Raw genomic sequence first — 21152 nt, 5'->3', positions numbered from 1 at the left:
GCAGGGTAAATATGAACCCATCCTGGAAAGAAAGAACATTTGCTCACAGCTTGAGTCCAACCTGAGACTACAACCTGTGAGGGGTCTCAAACCGACACTGAATACTTTAAAGCTTCCAGTGTTGTTGAAACACAGTATTTCATTGGCAGCATTTTTCAGAATGTGTGTTGTTAAGCTGTACGTCGAGATCAGTTTGCGATGGCTCGATAAGAGCATCCTGAGGCCGGCCTTGTCGAGCCGCAGATCAGCGCTTCTGCCCCGATATGCTGCTTCCTCTCCAACTTCTGATCACCGAATCACATTTCCTGCTGGCCGCACATCTGCTTGCATCTTACATTTCACAACACAAAATGTGACCTGGCCATCCTGTCATTTCCAGGCACTGCATCAGTTAGCTACTGGGACATAAGGACCGGAGTGGAAAATCACACGGTCATCCCATATTAAGACAAGCAAAGCATGTATCAACTTTTCAGTGAGTCTGTGAGAGACACGCTCTCATGTCACACCAAGGTTTTCAACCCGCTCGTCAGCATTTACCACAAGGTGGTCAGACAGCAGATCAGTTTTGTCTTGATTTGGTCGTAAGAAGCTCTGAGTCTTCGCCTGTCAGAGACGCATGTTGTTATCAGGACTGGATTCACGAGGAGACGCGTGGCTGCATGCCGTCTGCGGGATTATAGAAACCAATGGGATGTCGTGAAAGGTTACACGCAGAGACCGAACCGAAGCGGGCCTAAGTCCAAAGGGACACCACCCGTCCAGTCTGTGGACATCCGTCCTGCAGGGTCGACCAGATTCCAACAGGCGAGTTCATAATAAAGATGCTGCCTGTCCAAGACTTAAAGTTTAACACAAACATCACACACATCCTGTCAGAAGGTAACATTCACTGCTGCTTTTGGTCTTCTGCTGTGATTCGTTCATGAGAGCGACAACAATAAAGAATATGAGCGGACTGCCTCAGAGAGCCGTCTCCGCACAGAGTTCCCCTCTTTTCATAATGAAATCTTTATTCTCAGATTAGGCTGCAGGAGACGTCACACGGCCTGGAGTTACAGCAGACAGTTACAAGTCATTTGGTCAGTCGGTCAGACAGCGAACACCTGGAACGCCAACGTGGACATGAACTCAGCCGTCCCAGCTTCTCCACTGAGTGTGACGGCTGCTTGCTGCTCCTTTGGACAACAGAACAACAGAACGCAGCATTTCCACAAGCTGATGTCGTCTAGACATTTCTGGTGGAGCCGGAAAGTCAAGTTGTACACGGGGTTCCAGAATTCCATAAACTAAACATTAGTTAAGACGGTAACTTGTAGGATCAACGTTAGCTCGTGCTTGTTCTACGTTACAATAAAATCCAGCTCGCCTGGTCAAAGGTCAGTAAACTCACCTGCCAGCTTCACGTCTGACCACATTCACAGCTTTGGCTGGCAGTCGCGCCCACCCTGACATCTGCGGTCAGAACCTTACAAAAGTTTCCCTTCATTCATCACAGAAGAGAACACGTTGAAACGTGTGAAGGAGACATTTTAACTGCTGCTGTCACTTCATCTTCTGCCTTCTGTGGGCAGTGCTGCTGCTTAATGAGCTCCATTACTGTGATGTTTACATTCATGTTAACAGGATATTTGATATTTGCATAGGGGGTTGGAACACAGCGAGTGTGACACAAGGCAGCTGATCTCAGACCGCCAACCACAGCAGGTCTCTTTGCGCTTACTGGTTCAAACAGCCTCCGACCACTGAGAACACGAGCGTCACAGATCCTGAGCCTGCCGTCCACAAGCAAAACCTTGACCTTCAAGCCGCTCACAAGTCTGGGATGTCATGAGGACTTGGTCTCTGCTGGGCACCACTCTGCGCTGTCAGTGACACTAATGCAAACAGGTCGTCTGCACTTGTTTATTACGGCTACCTGCTGACCGGGTTTCACTTTGCATCGTGGGATCATTTTACTCTCCTCACCAAACAACCCAACCACCCGAGAAGGTTCAAACTGACGAAAAGTGAAAATAAGTGCAGACTTTCTTCGGTCGACCTGACAGTAAATAAACAGCTGACTCAGGGATTACCTGCTCAGTGCAGGAATAAAACGTTTCAGCACAACCAAAGTGTTCAGGACTAAAAACCAGCAAAGAACTGATCTATCAAGCCCAGTGGAGGAAATGTTCCTCTGATGACAGATCAGTGACCACGGGACAGCTCTGATTCACGGATAATCCCTGTGATTTGAGCTGCGACCTTACGGAGTTAAAAGTCTCCCCTCCTTCAATTCAGCTGACAGGACAGGAAACTGAAGAAAAACTGTTCTCACACAATCCTCACACTGAGGCAGACTAAGACCAGACCTGAAGTCCCTCTCAGAGAAGTTGACCACATCGGACACAAAAAGAGGAGAAATATTAGTCGTCAGTTTGGAAAAATGACTCCAGTGAACCCTCAGCACGAGCTAACTTCTTCATCACAATCAGCAAACTCAGCAGGAACCTCTGATGAACTTGGCAGAGCGGTTAAGTACCACCTGACACAGGATGTGCGGGGGACGAGGACAACACGTCCTTCGCCTGGACAGCTGCTGCCAGGTGAGGAGTCCAGCAGCTGGAGAGGAGTGACAAAGAGGAGCTCAAATCCAGAGATGCTCCACTCTGATGCAGTTCTTAGCTCTGGAGCTCAAACGCAGGGTCAGCACTTTTACACTCTACTGACACATCAGTTTCAACACGGCATCTTCTTCTGCAGTCTCACCTCCACACGTCAGCACAATGCATTCAGTGTGCGTGTGAGCGTGTACAGCCGCAAACAGTCGGCCAGGACAGAAGGAAAACAGACTCAGGAACAGAAGGCCGACGACAACATGGTCGCCACGGCAACAGAGGGGAGCGCTGACCGCATCATAGCTTACAAAGCGTGAGGAAACGGCCCCCCTCCAGATACCAGATCTGCTGCTGCTGCGAGCAGATCCCAACTGCAGCGAGAGCAGTTAGCATCTGACCTCAGCACGTGTCAGAGTCCTGTTTACTGGTCACTCACTGTTTATTCTGGTTTCTGTCCCCACTCATCTGGGTTCAAAATAAAAGACATAAAAGAGGGGGATCTAATAATACTAAAATATGAGAATAAAGAGAGAAAACAAAGCAGATCCACACAATTAGAAAACACTACAGTCTTAACACTAAGGCTAATGATGCTTTAGCACTTTTTCCTTTCCTGTCACTGACACAGTGTTCCTGTTTCTGTCCCAGCAACCTTTGGTCTCTTTTCAAACCAGTTCATCTCTGTCTTCAGAAGCGTGAAGCAGGCTGATGATGATGATGGTGAGTAGCCAGCTGTCCACTGTTGGCTTTGTCTCTCAGCATGGTCAGTGCTGTGTTGGAGAAGTCCCTCAGGATGTCCACCGTCTCCCTCTGCAGCAGCAGAGACTCCTGCACAAACTCCTGCTGGGTCTCCACCAGCAGCTGGACAGACTGAGCCAACATCTCCAGAGACCGAGACACGGAGGTCAGGAGCATCCTGCTGGCCCGCTGCTGCGCCAGACTCTGACAGGCCACCTGGGCCACCTGATCCCGAGCCCTGCGGGACGACGCTCCGGCTGGGAGGGGGTCCGAGGGCTCTGAGCCTGAGGCGGAGGGACGGCTGGGTGGGAGGACCGAGGAGGAGGAGGGGGGAGGCTGACGAGAGCTAGAAGAAGGAGCAGAGGTCACAGTAGGAGCAGCACAGGAGGAGGATACAGGAACAGAGGGAGCAGGAGGAGCAGGAGAAGCAGCAGGAGCAGGCGGAACGGAGGAGGTGGAGGGAGCAGGGTGAGAGGTAGAGTCGTTGGCTGCATCGGATTTAGAGGAGGAGGCAGAAGGGGGAGGAGGGACGGAGGAGACGGTCATGTTGGAGCTTATGGGGGACTGTGACGGGGGAGGCGCAGCAGAGGACAAGGCAGAGTCTGCATCAGACACTGAAGGAAAGACAGAGGAGGTGGACGCCTCACAGGAGGAGGGTCCAGGTGGAGGTCTGGAGGGGGTGTGGTTCTGGATGTTGTTTCGCGAGTAGGTGTGGACCGGCTTGACCCTCAGCAGGGCATCGTCAGGTAGGGGGTCCAGAGAGGTGGAGGAAGGCAGCGGCAGAGAGTCAGCGTAGGAGGAGGAGAACAGGGAGTCGTCATTTTCATCAAAATCCATCGCATGATCTGGCAGAGAGAAAAAACCTTCGGTCAGTTCAGCAGGTTCAGCTTCAGGTCATCAAGCAGCAACTCACCAGGAAGCTCAACTTCTCCACAGCTTCAGTGGTCTGGTGGCACGGAGACGCCACCGGACGGAGACGTGTTATTCGGTAGCTCTCCATGGCACATCATACTGAACTAAGAGTTCATGTGAACGCAGCGTCAGGCCCAAACAACTAAGAAACAAATCTGAATACTCTGCTGGCTTTGACGTCATACAGGCACAAACATAAATCTGTTCAGTCTGGTTTCCAATTCTAAACTTTAAAAGTTTTAAAAGTTACATATTTGACGTCAAACGTTGGCTCACGTGTGACTTGTCACATGGTTCTGGGTGTAGCTGTTAGCTGACTTCCATATTTTAGAGACTCACAGAATCTCAAGCTGTTCAGACTGTCTATAAACAGCACGAGGTTTTGTGCAGCAGCGTTTCCTCGCCAGCCATTGGATGTCCTGTCTGCGCTCATCTGGGACACGCTGTAACAAACTTCTCTTCGCTCAGCAACGTTTAAATTTGTGCAGAATTAAATAGAAAGGACTCCGAAGGCCCATCTCATATTCTGTTTTCTATGAATTTAAAAGGACATCTGAAATAATCCCGTGCAATTTCACTTTCCCTCCAGCTGAAGCGTTTGGCTGAAACCGCAGCTGTTTCGATCTACAATCTCACCTCAATCTAACTCAAAGACAGGCGACGATCGGAAAGGATCGCCTGTAACACACGGCGGCGCCACATCGCCATCGAGGGCTCAGCACCACACAAGGCCAAAAAACATGTGAATGCCTCAGTGAGAGCAAGCGATACGGTAGAAAAGAAATCCAACATGCATAAAATCAAAGTTGCCTGTCCGACTCTCAGCGAGGCCCGACTCTGCGTTTGTTGTCTCTGAGTCGGACTCATTTAAGATTATTTGAAAACAGAATAAAACTTCTCAGTTTCTTCTTCTCTTCAGCGTGTGTTAAGGTGGATATTTTTCACTTTGCCTTTCTCAGTGCGGGTCCATGACAAAGCGCCCACGTTTCACCAGATCTGGATCAAGTGTGGCCTCGTTGGCCCGGACCGAGTCACATCTGACTCATGTTTTATTAGTCTTGTTTTAACATCCAGGGTTTGTGCTCTCACTAGGGGGGCTGGTGTTCACAAAATAAACTTTGGATTGTGATATTTAACAAAGTCATGTTGATTCTGGATAATAGTTTTACTATGTGTTAATCCTTTCATCCCTTCAGGAGGTGACTTTGTCTCCTGTCTACACAAACGATCTGACCTCAGTCTGAGCTCACTCAGGGAGCCACTGCGGTACATACTGCGGTACATGAGGGAGATACGGCGTACATGTGGCGTTCAGCTCCACTTACCACTAAGGTCTTTGTCCGGTGAGGACAGAGGAGAGATGTCGAAGGAGGCTCCTCCTCCTCCTCCTCCTCCTCCTCCTCCTCCTAAAGTGTAGGAATTGTCTGTCAGGTTGAGGTAGGAGTAGGATCCGGGGTTGGACGCTGCGCCTTTACTGTAAAGCTTTGAAAATTCTTCATCTTCTCCGAACTCCGGCTCACTCTCGCCATCTGAGAAGCGGCAAACAGAAAGTCGATAAGTCACGAGGAACAACCACACTTTGATTCAGCCGAGAGGACGTTTGTCATTCGTCCGTCTGCCCGTAGCCTCTTTGTGTTGTCTTTGTGCCAACCATCAAACGTCAGCCGCCCACAAATTAAAGTGCATCGCGGCTCTCGCCTTCACTGTGACGTGATGAAGACCAGGTCTGGCTCAGTTCTGCTCACCTCCTCTGGGACTCATCATCAGTATCTTATGAACCATCCTCTCCACAGGGCCCAAGTTCTTCTTCCTCAGGTTGCTGCCGTTGGGGCCACGGAGGGCTATGATACGTCGCTTTCCATCACATTTGAGGTCGGCCCACTTCTTCATGATCTGACGCACCTGTGAGAAAAAAAGCTGTGAAGACAGACGCCTTTCCAAGCAGACAAATCTTTGTTTTAAGGGTTTGTGCGTTCAAAGTAAGGAAACCCCCAGTGTAAAGTCTAAGCAGAAAGGCTTCCACGTGAACTAAAACCAAGCAGTCAGGGAGTCTGTCAAGCAACGTGATGACGACACACCTCTCTGTGATTCTCTCCAAGGCCGTTGATCTGATTGGTGATTTCAGCCCACGTCTGTTTCTTGGTTTCAGCCGACACACCCTGGTTAAACTTCCCTACAGGGAGACAGCATGTGGGACAGGATGTGAGACATGTTTAACTATCGTGAATCACGGTGGGCTCTTCAGTCCTCACGGAGGCTCGTCTGGCTCGTGTTCTCCCCCTGCTGGTAACAATAATCCTTACGTGCAGCACTGAGCGCACGCAGTCCAAACGTCTGCAGGTGGTTACGGCTGACCTCCTCAATCCACCACCTACCAGCAGAGACTTCAGTCCTCGTCAGCAGCAGCACACTGAGAGATAGACTAAACTATAAATGGTGAAAATGATCATCACAGTCCTGCACTGACAAGCTGTTTCATAAGTCCTTCAACTTTCCTGCAGGAAATGACTTCAGAAAAAAACAGAAGTCCAAGTATAAGTCCTGCAAACTGACACTAACATTTATATTTTTACAGCATATTCTTACATTTTTAAGGTGCATCGGTTCCAGATATCTGTCTCATTGATTACTAACAATCTGCATTGGCACTGAATCACCAGATTGGCTGATTCCTACTGAAAACCCTCCAATCACAGAGCTTAAAACGCTGCTGCACGTACCAGGTTATATCAGATTCTGATTCAGATTCAAGGTCAGTTTTGGTTGAATTCAACAACTGACTGAACTGATCAGTGCAGCCCTGACAGCTGCATAAACCCACAGCACGAGACTCCTGAGGGAGGCGGGAGCTCATGGCGGCTAACTCATCTGGTTCAGGAAGTAGAACTCATTTTTCACAGACATCAACATCTGACTCACAGCTGGCATCAGCATTAGACTCATCAGTATCAAACATGAACAACTGCATGGAAAATATCCAACAAAGCACAAACCACCTTCAGCCACATGACCTGCTGAAGGCTGCGCTGGAGAGAAAACCGGTTTTACAATCAGTTCACTTCATTTTGATTTGCCACAGCTCTGAACGTCACCTCTGACTGGCCTCATCTCCACTGCAACACGCCTGTCCCCCACCAACCCCGCCAAAGAGCCTGACAAACCAGGACCTCGCAGAACCGGATCAGTGTCACCGTGTTTCTATCTGAGTCTCATCCTACAGGCAGCCTTCAACAGTAATAATTACTGATTTACCGACTGATTGATGAACTTTGCAGGAAAAAATACAGAAAAATTACATCACTTCCTACAACATTTGGCATCCAAAGATCTGTGATCTGTTCAAACAAAACAAAGATCATCTGCTTCCAAGAGCCAACACACACACACACACACACACACACACACCTCTTACTCACTGAGGATGATGTATCTGTTCCTCTTCACAGCCTCCAGCAGCAGTTTGACCTCAGTGAAGGAGAATCTCGGTTTGGCTTTCAACCCTCCTCTTACTCCTCCCGCCCTAAACTCCTCATCATCCTCGCGCCACGAGGCCGACATGGCAGCACCTCCCACTCGTCCCACGCGCCTCCTCCTCTTCGTCTGATGGCCCACTGCCACTCAGTTTGCTACTGAGTCCAATTTGGTCTCCCTCCAGGACCGTCTGGTCCTGATCCACCTGCCAGTGTGGACTACAGACAGCAGTCTGACTGCAAGGGCCTGCAAGGAAAGAGACGGAGAGAGAAAAGTTAGAGGGAGGAAGGAGAGACAGCCTGGAGGGGAGAATGACAGACAGACAGACAGCTAAAGAACAACAACAAAGATCAAGACAAACAAAACACAAATGAATCAACTCAGTAACTTTAAGTAATCTGAGCTTTGCTTCTGAAATGCACAGTAATGCAAATACTTCAAGCAGACATCTTGACTGTGGCATCAACACTGCTTTTTCTTGACTGAGCAGGTCAGAGTCTGGTAAGGTTACATTCCTGTTATCACTGCGTCACATTTACTGCGACTGAAACCCAACTGTCTGCATGTGCACTTTTTAAAAATGGTTTGTTTGAAAGCACTTTGACACATTTTGACAAAATCAATGTGTTCGCTGCTTTGGACAAATGAGTTTAAATCAATGTGAATCACGTGTTATTCATTTACTGACTGAAGAGATGGACCGTTTGCCTGACTGCTGACTGTGTTACTGGCTCCACTCAGCACATTAAAAGTACAGAAGAAATAACAAATAGTGGCTCATCCTGTCCACTTGGTGGCAGCATAAAACAGTCTCCACGAACAAAACCCAAGGTAGTTTTCCTTCCTAATGTAGTTACTCAACTTCACAGGTGGCAGGTGCACTTGATCAACCTGGCTTCACCTGCAGCTCATGACTCACAGAGGGACAACCTTCATGTAAATCTCAGCACGCAGACTGGCTGCGTGCCACGTGAAGCAGACCTCCTCAAAGACTTGACACCTGAATGTAACACTACACTTACTCTACTAATTAAGGCTACCTGAGCCAGCGGTAGCTTACAAAAATGGTTTCCACAGTAAAGACACATTATCACACTGATGGAGAAACACCACCATGGCTGTGGTAGAAAGTCTACAAGGAACAACAAGAATAGTGAGATTGAAAAATAACGAATAAAGAGGAATAAAATACATATTTTACTCTTAGTCTTGTGTAGGGTTGGACTGGAGCTGTTCTCACGGCTGTAGACCGAGAACATCTAGTTTTTCTTCAGCTTGTGTCCCCACACTGCCCCCTGCCGGTGGGAGTAACCAAATGAAACGCCTGAGGAGGCTGAGGGGTGTGTTCATGTGAACTTCTCAGATGGATGCAGCTGTGATTCTGTTTGTCCGGTTACTTTAGTGATGTAGTTTTACCACAGTACGCCAGTACTAATACGCGTCCAGTCAAAACGGCTGTGTAAATCCGTTGACAAGTTCTCTCTCCACAATGATGTGAATGAACGCAGCGTTGGCTCAGACCACGTGGCCCGTCTCAGCTAATCAGCGGTGATGTTCTCAGCTCTTTGTTGAGCTCGAGCCTGCCTCTTCCCCCGCCGCTCTGCCTGCAGGCTCACACAGCCAGCGCTGCGCACACTCCGCCATCTGTCGACTGCGTAGCGCCGCTGAAACGACACAACACGACTGGCTGCTGATTTCGGAGCTGAGACGTGGGTTTATCGTGGACGTTAAACGGCGTGTCGAGTCTGAGTCTTTGTCCGAACAAAGGCTGGGCGGCTGTGTTTGGCCGAGGCGGAGGACGAGACTCCTGCTAGCTCCGGCGCTACGCTCGTTTCTCGTGTTGTGACTACACGGCCTGCATCTGCTGCTCAGCAACGCTAAACGGGCTCGCGTGCGGCACGGTAGCGACAACTAACCGTGACGATGCGGGCTGTAAGGCTGCATTTGTAGAAAATGATTACCAGGAAAAATGGCGTTGTTCTCTCCCTCCCCTCCTTCCTCCGTGTGATTCTCCCGAAAGTTCGGAGTGACGAGAACAACGGAACTGCGCAGACTCCGCAGCGCGAGAGATTTTTTTTCTCCCTTGAACGCGCAACATTTTTCTCCCGCTGCGCGCCCCCAGCTGTCCCGGACTGTGCGTGCACCAATCAGATTCCCCGTAGAGCACACACACCAAACTGACGAAGTGTGCAGTCAGCTCGTTTTTCTGTGACTTGATGGGAAAACGTAACGCTCCTCACAGTGCTGACAGCTACCTGAGACAGCCCCTCCCCCGGCAGCCACATTATCACTGCAAAACCAGGCGCCATTTGTTAACACAATTTTTATTCATATTGTTCATATTTTAGCATCTCACAACAAACACCGGCGCTCTGCGCACGCGCCACTTTGTCCCCGCCCCAGCGGTTGTCCTAAACCTGATGCGTGATAAGAAAGGAGGCCTGCTGGGCTCAGCAAAGGTCATGAGCTTCACTGTATGCTACAAGTAATAACCACAGCACTGATACACACAAACCACAAGACCTGAACCCCACACCACAGCAAAGGTCCAGACTGACTGAACTACAATGATACCCACAGACCCAACACACCACGGCAGCTGATGTTCGCTAAAACCAATAATTAGGAAACGCAGACATGAAAAAGCAGGAAAGTTCACATGATTTGATTCACATGGGTGCTGATACGTTAGCAGGCTCCGTGTTTGTCCGCTGGGTGTCGCCAGAGAGCCTCCTCTGGAGACAAGTACGTGTTTCCTTCTCTTAGACAGTACCCCGATGGGCCTGCAGAGGGCGCCATCACGCACCGTGTTTCTCCCTCTGTGGATGGTTTGAGACTAACAAAGGGGGCAGGGTGGTGTGTTACTCATGATGTTTACACTGGAGCGTCAGCTGGTCGCTTATTGTTGTCAATATTCTTCTCTCTGTTGGGATTTGCTCACACACTCTGCACATACAGACGTTCTTTTTCTTTTTGTCCGATAGTATAAAGAGGCCGCGTCCCGGCCCACGGGCTGCTCTCCGCCGTGTTGGTCAGGTTCACTTTCTGTGAAATAATGTCTACGTAGAAACATAATGGGTCTGACTGTGCGCTCTGCTGGCGGAGGTGCTGCAGTGGCCCAGTTTCACCACAGGGACCGGTGAAAGTCTGCAGGGGCCACCTTCACGCCAAACACCCAGTGTGAAAAGCCAAGTGACAGGAGTAGAGCTCTAACAATCCTAATTTCCAACGTTTTACATCAGTGCCACGCACAGGTACAAGTCAGAATATCACGAGCAGAAACATGAGTACGATCACACAAAATAATGAACACCTGACAGGTCGCTACGACACAGCTGAGAGTCGTGGACTCACAGTTCCTCTGGGAATACCACGAAGAAAACGCTAGAAGACGACCTACGTAAAGCGCAGGATGACAGTTTGGCACAGCGTGCTAAAGAAAGCTGGACGAAACAGAAAGCGAGTGAGATGGAGGAGCGCTCCTCTATCGTTTCATGAGGTTGTTGGCTTTCTGGTTGGCGGCGTCGATTCGGGACACGTTGAGAACAGCCTGCAGAGATAGAAAGATGGAAAATGTTAGAAGAAGAATCTCAGGTTTGCTTTATTGCAATACATAATCAGAACATCATCTCCGTCAAACAGGTTTGGACGCTTTAGTCCATCCAGAGTGAACGAAGACACTGAAGATACGGGCGCACATGGCAGCCTTTCACAGCATTAAGGTCATAACAAAAGCGCGTTAGAGAATCCGTAAACCACGTTCTGCGCTGTAGGAGGTTCAGATGACGGAACCTTCAGCGCACGTGAAGGAGAAACGTCAGTCTGCTGACGCGTGCGTAAAGTTACACGAGTTGTTCACGGATGCTGGCTCCAGCTGCATATGGGAGTATGAGAGCGATCTCAGATCGGTGCACGGACCCGCGAGCTCGCTGACGCCCGACCCATCGCACCGGTTCGAGAACAGCCCTGCCTGAGACCCGCGCTGGCGGCTGGCGGCTGCCGATGCCTCGTGGTACCTTGCCCTGTATGCGTTCGATCTGGACGTTCTGCGTGTCGATCTCGTTTCCCATGTCCAGGGCCATGCTCTTCAGGTTCCCGATGATGCTGCCGACGTGAGCCAGGTTCTCCTCCATCTCGTCCTCCCGGGCGTCGTTGGTCACCCTGAGACACACAGGAACAAAGTGTGTGTGTTTGCGATGATGTGCCGTGTTTGTCCAGCTGCCCGTCTGGTCGTATCACATGTCAGGCTGTTGTAAAGAAGAGCAAACACACGACGCCACAGCTGCCAGCTGCCAACCTCCGTATGTGTCCTCCGCTCATGATCATCATCTCCCTCTCGTCGACGACTCGAGACGACGGCGGCTGATTGGAGACGACGCCGTCCTGACCGGAGGCTCCGCCCCAAACGGCCTTGTATGCCCCGCTCTCCTCAAAGGCCTTCAGTCTGAGAGACAGACAGACAGACAGACAGCTTCTGAGCGTCGCACTGTACACGATTGGTTGTACTACTGCAGGCGGCGGTCCACTCATACAGCACAGGTGACAAGCAGGCAGGTGAAGCGAGCGCACTGTGTGTGCAGGAACACACTGAACACAGACGCAACATACGGCGAAAGCTTTCCACTCTCAACACTGCGACAGGAAGTGAAGTGCTAGCATCACACACCTACCTCAGAGTCATGAGAACACACACACACACACACACACACACACACACACACACACCTCCACCTCCACCTACTTATCACAGGAGCAGAGGCCACAGCACTTGCCCAGGTCGGTCAGGTTTTTCTCAGCCTCCTTCATATCAGAGTTGATCTGATCCAAACCCTCCTCTATACGCTCCAACTGCTCTACAGGAGGAGGAGGAGCAGGAGGAGCAGAGGAAGAACAAAAGGCAGACGTGGAGAAGGAGGTAAAAGGAAGAAGAGGCGGGTGGAGAGAGCAGAACAGGAAGAATGGATGGAGGGGAGCGGAGGAGGAGAGCAAAACAAAATCCAACAACAGAAAAAATAATCACCAACTGTGTCCCAAAAGCCCCACAGCTGAACTGAAAAACTGCAGCAGCACCTGAACATGAAGCTTCGCCCTCAAATCAGAAATAACTCAAAGCAAAAGTGGGCCGAGCGGGGCCGAGCGGGGCCGAGCCGGGCCACACAGGACCGAGCTGGGCAACATGGGGCCGAGCGGGGCCACGCAGAGCCGAACGGGGCCACGTGGGGTTGTGTGGGGCCGAACGGGACCCAGCGGGGCCATGCAGGGCCATGCAGGGCCGAGCTGGTCCAGATGGGACCCAGCGGGGCCACGCAGGGCCATGCAGGGCTGAGCCGGGCTGAACGGGACCCAGCGGGGCCCAGCTCCTGACCTGGCAGCTCGGTGCCCAGTTCCACTGTGCTTCCTCACATGTTCACCTGTTTCACTTGCTCCAAAACCTGTGTGACGGCGGTGAAAACGAGTCTTCCAGTCTTATGTTAGAAATGAACAGTACGGGTGAGCAGGATGTGGAAGCTGCATCGATCACCAGTGTGGACAACACGTCAGCGCCGACGTGGGTCAGCCAGCGTGGCAGCGGACCACAAGTGACCTCGCCGTAACTCTGCCGGGCTGGTTTCCTCAGCCGGCGGATCAGTGCGGTCTGCAGCACCTGGACGTGGACTGTGTTCACACGCCGTCACATCCGTCACGTGAAAGTTTCACTTCAACCACTTTAACATCCCTTTTGATTCCCGTCCTCACTAGAACGAATCATCCCGTCAGTGTTGGCGCACACTGTGGATGTTCCAGCCTAAATAACCGTGTTACTGAAAGGTCGGCTTGTGGAACTGGACACCAGTACGGGTTTCTAAGGCCACCAGCTGGGTGAAGGTGCAGATCCAGCAAAGCAGACACACTTCCTGATTGGCCAGACACACAGACCGCAGCACTGGGCCATGTCCGTCAGATTCTTCTCGGCCTCCCGCATGTCCCTGTTGATGGAGTCCATGCCCTCCTCAATGCGCTCCAGCTGCTCTGTGAGGAACACCAGTTTGATGGGGGTGGTGGACACAGACAGGACGCGACAGACGGTTTCAACCGGCTGATCTGATTGGTCAGGGATGTGTTCAGACCAACGCGCTGACGTATCTGTAAAGCATCCCGTTCAGCTGCCACCACATGTGAGCGAGCTGAAAGCGGTCAGTCCTGATCTTTGATGTGACTCTTTCTACAAACCGTGTGTGTGTGTGCATCCCCTGCTTCACGACTAAAAGTTCTGCAATGTTAAAGCAACACTAACACACGGGAGCAAAGACCCCCGACGTTCACAGCTGGGCACAGCTGGAAACAGCTGGAAACAGCTGGAAACAGCTGGAAACGGCAGAAACGGGACGAGCTAAAGAGCAAACACAAGCGCTCACCTCCCTGTTCGTCCAGCATCACCAGAGCTCTGATCCCAGCATCTTTACTCTGCAGAGAGGAGAAACCACGTGGAAACACACACACACACACACACACAGAGAGAGCCAATGACCAGCTGAGCGTGTGTGTGTGTGAGAGAGAGAGAGAGGGTGTGTGTGAGAGAGAGAGAGAGGCTGTGTGTGTGTGAGAGAGAGAGAGGCTGTGTGTGTGAGAGAGAGAGAGAGAGAGAGGCTGTGTGTGTGTGTATGTGAGAGAGAGAGAGAGAGAGGCTGTGTGTGTGTGTGTGTGAGAGAGAGAGGCTGTGTGTGTGTGTGTGTGAGAGAGAGAGGCTGTGTGTGTGTGTGTGTGAGAGAGAGAGGCTGTGTGTGTGTGAGAGAGAGAGAGAGGCTGTGTGTGTGAGAGAGAGAGGCTGTGTGTGTGTGTGTGAGAGAGAGAGAGGCTGTGTGTGTGAGAGAGAGAGGCTGTGTGTGTGTGTGTGAGAGAGAGAGAGGCTGTGTGTGTGTGTGTGTGAGAGAGAGAGAGGCTGTGTGTGTGAGAGAGAGAGAGAGGCTGTGTGTGTGTGAGAGAGAGAGAGAGGCTGTGTGTGTGTGTGTGTGTGAGAGAGAGGCTGTGTGTGTGTGTGAGAGAGAGAGAGAGAGGCTGTGTGTGTGTGAGAGAGAGAGAGGCTGTGTGTGTGTGAGAGAGGCTGTGTGTGTGTGTGTGTGTGTGTGAGAGAGAGGCTGTGTGTGTGTGTGTGTGTGTGAGAGAGAGAGAGGCTGTGTGTGTGATGCTGTATGCGAGTGTGTGTGTGTGTGTGTGTGTGTGTGTGTGTGTGTGTGTGTGTGTGTGTGTACCTCCTCCACCAGCTGCATCATCCTCCTTGTGCTCTCCAGGGACTGAAAGACACAAAGTTTGGGTCGACTGATCAGACGGTCAAAGTGTCGGCGGAGTGAATGATGTCACTGCGTTGCCGCAGTAAACTGATGTCAGTTTACACGACTGATCCTTCATACATTTCTTCAGCCCAAACGTTATTTTAACTGGTGGGTAAATTATCAGAATTTCTTTGATGTTTTCCTGACATTTGGCTAATTAATCGTTGGTAAATTGTCATGGTTTGGGGTTTTAGTTGTTTCCTGTTTTATTTTGAAGTTCACCTGCACCAGCCCCACAGGAACACCGAGTGGCTGAAGAAACGCTGACTCAGCAGCAGTTTGGGTTCTCCTAAACGGGCTGCACGATACATCAAAATTAATCTTCATCGCCATATTAACATGTGCGATAATCACATCGCAAGAGTCCTTGAACTGCGATAACTTCGATGCAATTGCTGTAATTGCAGCAGCAGCAAACCGGTCCAACAGACTTCCGTTCCTCAGAGTTTGGCAAGCGTCGCACCTGATGACGAAACATCCAACCGCTACAAAGAAACAATGGAGGCCGTCGCACGTTGCTGGGCGAAGGACGTGATGCCCGCGAACACCGTCAGCAAAGAGGACTTTGTAAGTCTGACCAACAAGCGGGACCGAAGACACCAGATTCCATCACGGAATGGTTTTTCCCAAGGCGCCATTCCAAAAACGTACGACACGCGTCTGAGGACGGCGAGCGACGAGCTGATTGGAGAACCGATGAGCTAACGAGTCGTTTCGTTTAACGACCTGCTGAACCGGCGGGATTTCTTGGTCAGATTCGTCACTGAAGTCGGATGAACTTTTCAATAAAACTGACTTGTTGGAATGTAAATAACACTTTGAGTTCATTCACTGTTCACCTGTCAACAGAGCAAAACCTAAAGACACAAACACATTTAAACTAAACTGCAACATTCGTTTATATATCGTCAATCATATCCACATCGCAATACTGAAATGAGTTGTCGCTGTGTGTGTGAGAGTGTGTGTGAGAGGCTGTGTGTGTGTGTGTGTGTGTGAGAGGCTGTGTGTGTGTGAGTGTGTGAGAGGCTGTGTGTGTGTGTGTGTGTGAGAGGCTGTGGGCAGAGGCAGGGGCAGTCGTGGATCAGCGGTTAGGGTGTCGGACCCGTAACCGGTGGATCGCTGGTTCGATTCCCCGTCCCGGTGTCCATGGCTGAGGTACCCTTGAGCAAGGTACCTAACCCCCACTGCTCCCCGGGCGCTGCACACGGTCGCCCACTGCCCACACACTTAATGCAGTGTGTGTGAGCACGAATTTCATTGGAGTGAGTTCCTTCCAATGACAAGATATGTCACTTTCATCATCTTCATGTGTGTGTGAGAGTGTGTGTGAGAGGCTGTGAGTGTGTGTGTGTGTGTGTGTGTGTGTACATTTAAACTAAACTGCAACATTTGTTTATCTTTCATGAATCATATCCACATCACAATATTGAAATGAGGATCGCATATCTAAAGTTTTCCTGACCAGCTGACTGAGGAGCAGCAGTGAGCCTGCATTCATAACCACTGGTGTTTACACTGTGTGTGTGTGCGTGTGCGTGCGTGTGTGTGCGTGTGCGTGTGTGTGTGTGTGTCCTCAGGGGTTTCCTCACTGAGGGGATGATGAGGTGACAAATGGCTTTGACCTGCAGTAGCCTTTAAACTCCAGAGAGTGTGTGTGTGTGTGTGTGCGTGTGCGTGTGTGAGCTGCCTGATGTCTCTCTGCAGGCTGCTGCCCGGGGAGACAAGCTGTCTCTATGGCGACCAGGTGAGCCAGGTGTCCCTAAAGTGAAGGAGGCTCCTGTGGGTCCTGTGACACACTGTTGTGCTGCGAGTCGTGTAGTTTCTGTCCCTGTGTGGTTTGGACCGAGACCTGAGCCGGTTTCAGTCTGAAGACCAGTCGGCCCGTGAGCCGTCCTGTCAAAGACCTCGTCCTGTTACTGGTTCAGCACTAACCTGTGAAAGACTTCACAGCTTAACGTCAAAGTGAATGTCCAGTGAACACGGACTGAGACCAGACCTAAACCACCTCATCACCGGGGACAAGCAGGACCCGCAGAGCCGAACTGACGGCCGCCGCGGGTCGCTGATCTCTGCTGCTGACTGAAACCAGGAAGTGAACGACCGACTGCTCAGCAGCCACAACAGAACCACGAAAACCACAAGGACTTCATATCAGCACACACTGAAGGGCAGGAAGGCAGGAAGACAGGCAGGCAGACAGACAGGCAGGAAGACAGGAAGACGGGCAGACAGCCAGGCAGACAGACAGACAGGAAGACAGGCAGGCATACAGGCAGGCAGACAGACAGACAGGAAGACAGGCAGGCATACAGGCAGGCAGACAGACAGACAGACAGGCAGGCAGGCAGACAGACAGGCAGACAGGCAGGCAGACAGACAGGTAGGCAGACAGGCAGACAGACAGACAGACAGACAGGCAGACAGACAGACAGGCAGGCATACAGGCAGGCAGACAGACAGGCAGGCAGGCAGACAGACAGAAGCCACATCGGCGCTGTGCACTGAGTTTCGTACTCGTCACTGAGGATGATGTTAATCCGACTCGCAATTTGCTCCTGTGTTGTTTGTGACTTTAAAGGACTTTCTGAGGGAAACCGCGAAGCTCCCTGACGAGCACACTGACGTGCTGAACACTCGACTGGAGCCGCTGGTCTGGGGTCAGCCTACTCCCTGCCTCAATCTCACCAATCCAACTCATTCGGCCTGGCAGCGGGAACAGGGAGTCGCCGACTGATCGGCTCTGATTGGTTGGTTTTTCACTCATTCTGTCTGTCGTTCCTCCTCTACTGAGGATCAACGTGTGTCTTTCATATTCATCCACCACTTACCTCATCTGTGACCTGATTGGCTCTCCTCTGCAGCTCCTGCTGCTCTGTCAAGATGGGCAGTTCTGACGCCATGACGGCCGTCCAGGTGTGTGTGTGTGTGTGTGTGTGTGTTTTCAGTCCCAGGTGACCCGATTAGGCTGCAGCATCAGGTGGTTCCGGCACCTGGAGAGCAGAGTGACACATCATCATTTTTAATGACTGACAACAGAGTCAGACAGGCAGGCAGGCAGACAGACAGACAGAGAGGCAGACAGGCAGGCTGTGGGACAGACAGGCAGGCAGGCAGACAGACAGGCAGAGAGGTACACAGGCAGGCTGTAGGACAGACAGGCAGGCAGGCAGACAGGCAGACAGAGAGGTACACAGGCAGGCTGTAGGACAGACAGGCAGGCAGGCAGACAGGCAGACAGACAGACAGAGAGGTACACAGGCAGGCTGTGGGACAGACAGGCAGGCAGGCAGACAGACAGGCAGAGAGGTACACAGGCAGGCTGTAGGACAGACAGGCAGGCAGGCAGACAGGCAGACAGACAGACAGAGAGGTACACAGGCAGGCTGTGGGACAGACAGGCAGGCAGGCAGGCAGACAGGCAGGCAGACAGACAGAGAGGCAGGCTGTAGGACAGACAGGCAGGCAGGCAGGCAGGACGAGAGGCAGACAGGCAGGCTGTGGGACAGACAGGCAGGCAGGCAGGCAGGACGAGAGGCAGATAGGCAGGCAGACAGACAGAGAGGCAGGCTGTAGGACAGACAGGCAGGCAGGCAGACAGACAGGCTGTGGGACAGACAGGCAGGCAGACAGACAGACAGACAGACAGAGAGGCAGACAGGCAGGCTGTAGGACAGACAGGCAGGCTGTAGGACAGACAGGCAGACAGGCAGACAGCAGACAGCTTCTGTCTTTAAGGACATTCATCATTTTCTCCTGGATGCGGGGTGAAAATGAGGACAGAGGACATTAAATATCCCACACAGCGTCTTTGTCTCTGTCCTCTCTCCTGTCGCCTGCCTCAAATCAGATGATCATCTCACAGTCCAGCCAGCTGCTCGTAATATCAAAACCCACTCAGCTCCTTTTCTCTTCAGACTCTGGAGCATCATAATTAGGCCTGACCACTAATCACCACCTGCTGGAACAAAGAAGAGGAAGGAGGGCCGACAGAGGAGAGGAAAGGCCACCGTGTTTGGTCCGAGCTGGACTCGGACCAAACGGAGATCACAAGATGCTGGAACTGACCGACTGTATCTGCCACAAAGGGTCTCAGTCACCTCACGGATGTCCCGCAGCTGCTCAGGCGCTAACGACGGGGAAGCAGATCACCCGTTTCTCAAAGGATGCAGATGATGTCATTTCCACACAGAAATCACCTGAAGGAATGAAGACACCGACAGCCTCACAAACGTTCCCAGGTGTGGAAACCCAGTTCACCTGAACGCATGTCGCTATGACAGTTTGGCCAATCAGCAGGATCATCCAGAAAGTCCCACAATATTTCTGTTTAAGCATCGCTGCATTATTCCCCACAAAGCACTGACAGGATCTGTCACGAATGTTTGAGCCATGCAGGTTTTATTCCGGTAAAGCCAGCAGGAGAGAAACACTACTGCACATGCTCAGCGGGCCGCCTAACCAGGAAGTGGCAAGCAATTCTGATTGGACTGAACAGGAACCACCTTTGTGTCAGGTATCTGACCTTAACGTTTAGAAGTATCATCTAATGACCCCACAATCTGCCCCAAACCTGAAATGAAGTCTGTGCAGACCCTCAGCTGTGATTGGCCAGTCTGTGTCTGAGGGGCGGGACTTAAAGAGGGGCCATTCAGGATGCACCCTTGGCCAACGCACTGTGCCGTGTTTCCCTGCAGTCGCAGGAAGTAGAACCGTTGAGAGTGAAGACACGCGTCCTCTCAGGTTAACTTCGTTCATCATCCAACTAATGAAACCACAGCTGTGTTTGAGAAAGTTCAGGGATCCATCCAATCACGTGGCAGGCACGCTCAGCGTCAGCAGCTTTGTGAAGAGCAAACATGACGCTTCCTGCCACCTGTTGCACACTGTGACGTCACTCACCTGTACGCCACCTACGCCCCGCCCACACACTCTGGGAAGCGACCTTTAAACACAGCAGGTACTGTTACTGCACACTGTTCCCTCCACTACCCGCACTGTACACACAGTACACACACATGCAGTACAAACACACATGTGTCCATCAGCTGGTTCACAAACGCACACACATACACACACATACACACCACCGTTAATTCACCAGCAGTTAAACTTGTCTTCAGTTTGTCTCACTCAGCGCCTTCACGCGATGAAAACACGTCGCGTTAATCAGTTCACTTCCGCTCAGCCTGAAGCGGACTTGAAACGCTCCTCTGTGAAAATGTTGTGCACACAAAGGAAAGAATCAGGCCTCCTACCTCTCAGCAGCTCCCCTCTCAGCGCTCTGAACAGCGCAGCAACCTGTTGCTCCTCCTCAGCATCTCCTCTCTGACTCCTCTGCACCGCCCCTCCGCTCCTCCCCACCGGCGCGCCCCGCCCGTCCGAGCGCACGACGATGTCGTCAACCACATGAACAAACAGATTAACGAATGATGGGTTTACGGTCCGAAGTTCTGTTTTCCTATACACGAAAGCTTTCACAAACACTTTGAGTCCAAACTCTCATTTGATGACACCGTTTGCTCAGTGAAGATTACGGATTAGTAACGCGTTACTTCGTCTTCTTCCGCGTACCGCGTGAGGCCCACGTCACAGCGACTCGTGCATACATGGCGGGACTGATGAGAGAAGTTCAAAATGAGATGCTGACGAGATGTTGAGATCTTTGGCTGGATGGAGCTTTGGTTCATCGTTCATTAAAGTTCCTACTGACTCTCTAACCTGTAGGTCAATCAGTCAAGTGTGTCCACCTGCAGACTCTGAGACAAAACACACAGCACACAAAGTTCAGGTTTTGTGCGGATGTCCTGACACGTCTGTCCGGTCTGATTTCATGTAAAACCCGTCAGTCAAAACTCACCTGAAGTCACTACATCAGAAGCTTGATTTTCGAGGCCTCTGCAGGTGTGACTTGATGGTTTGTGTGGTCAGAAAGTTTCCCTTCGTTAGCTCTCAGTGCGTCTGCGTTTCTGTCCGTCGACCTGCAGCAGACTGAAGCTGCAGCTGCTGAGCGTGTCCCTCCTCAGATCAACGGCGTCCTCGGATCCCTGTTAGGACAAACTGCGCTCTCTATACGTCAGACTCCACAAACTCAACGTTATGTAAACTGCACGGCGGGTTCCTG

At 51.3% G+C, this 21152-nt stretch overlaps 2 protein-coding genes across 9 annotated transcripts; both read right to left on the bottom strand.

Annotated features, from left to right (window-relative positions):
• Positions 1-3017: 3017 nt before the first annotated feature.
• Positions 3018-9812, bottom strand: zgc:113149 (uncharacterized protein LOC541363 homolog). Its single transcript, XM_046390164.1, has 6 exons — positions 9680-9812; positions 7664-7964; positions 6326-6420; positions 5993-6149; positions 5573-5776; positions 3018-4180 (listed from the first exon to the last, which is right to left on the bottom strand). The coding sequence occupies exons 2-6, from the start codon at positions 7803-7805 to the stop codon at positions 3285-3287; spliced, it is 1494 nt and encodes a 497-aa protein (XP_046246120.1). The 5' UTR covers positions 7806-7964; positions 9680-9812; the 3' UTR covers positions 3018-3284.
• A 188-nt stretch (positions 9813-10000) lies between these two features.
• On the bottom strand, positions 10001-20414 carry zgc:101731 (SNARE_SNAP25N and SNARE_SNAP23C domain-containing protein). 8 transcript variants are annotated; one of them, XM_046390154.1, is made up of 8 exons: positions 20287-20414; positions 17860-18021; positions 14948-14989; positions 14114-14162; positions 13610-13727; positions 12016-12162; positions 11735-11879; positions 10001-11268 (listed from the first exon to the last, which is right to left on the bottom strand). In XM_046390154.1, exons 2-8 carry the CDS (start codon positions 17929-17931, stop codon positions 11203-11205), a joined length of 639 nt encoding a protein of 212 aa, XP_046246110.1. In that variant the 5' UTR covers positions 17932-18021; positions 20287-20414; the 3' UTR covers positions 10001-11202. The 8 variants fall into 8 exon arrangements, with proteins under 8 accessions (XP_046246110.1, XP_046246115.1, XP_046246112.1 ...); XM_046390159.1 differs by lacking the exon at positions 13610-13727 and adding an exon at positions 12460-12571 and having other exon boundaries at positions 20287-20413; XM_046390156.1 differs by lacking the exon at positions 20287-20414 and adding an exon at positions 19228-19947.
• Between the last annotated feature and the right edge of the window lie 738 nt (positions 20415-21152).

This window comes from Scatophagus argus, chromosome 5 (assembly GCF_020382885.2).
Source record: "Scatophagus argus isolate fScaArg1 chromosome 5, fScaArg1.pri, whole genome shotgun sequence".
Taxonomy (NCBI): Eukaryota; Metazoa; Chordata; class Actinopteri; family Scatophagidae; genus Scatophagus; species Scatophagus argus.
Note: the sequence above shows the minus strand (reverse complement) of the source record. Positions and strands in the feature narration are given on the sequence as shown.

What these genes read in the sequence shown, in the direction of transcription:
- zgc:101731 (XM_046390154.1), bottom strand. Translation starts at nt 17,931, where the DNA reads ATGGCGTCAGAACTGCCCATCTTGACAGAGCAGCAGGAGCTGCAGAGG. An exon ending in CCAATCAGGTCACAGATGAG is followed by an intron (nt 14,990 to 17,859) that starts GTAAGTGGTGGA and finishes TGTGTCTTTCAG; the next exon opens with TCCCTGGAGAGCACAAGGAG. An exon ending in TGTGTCTGGCCAATCAGGAA is followed by an intron (nt 12,163 to 13,609) that starts GTGTGTCTGCTT and finishes TCTGTCTCTCAG; the next exon opens with ACTGAAGGCCTTTGAGGAGA.
- zgc:113149 (XM_046390164.1), bottom strand. Translation starts at nt 7,805, where the DNA reads ATGTCGGCCTCGTGGCGCGAGGATGATGAGGAGTTTAGGGCGGGAGGA. An exon ending in GAACAGATACATCATCCTCA is followed by an intron (nt 6,421 to 7,663) that starts GTGAGTAAGAGG and finishes GTCTCCCTGTAG; the next exon opens with GGAAGTTTAACCAGGGTGTG. An exon ending in ACCGGACAAAGACCTTAGTG is followed by an intron (nt 4,181 to 5,572) that starts GTAAGTGGAGCT and finishes TCTCTCTGCCAG; the next exon opens with ATCATGCGATGGATTTTGAT.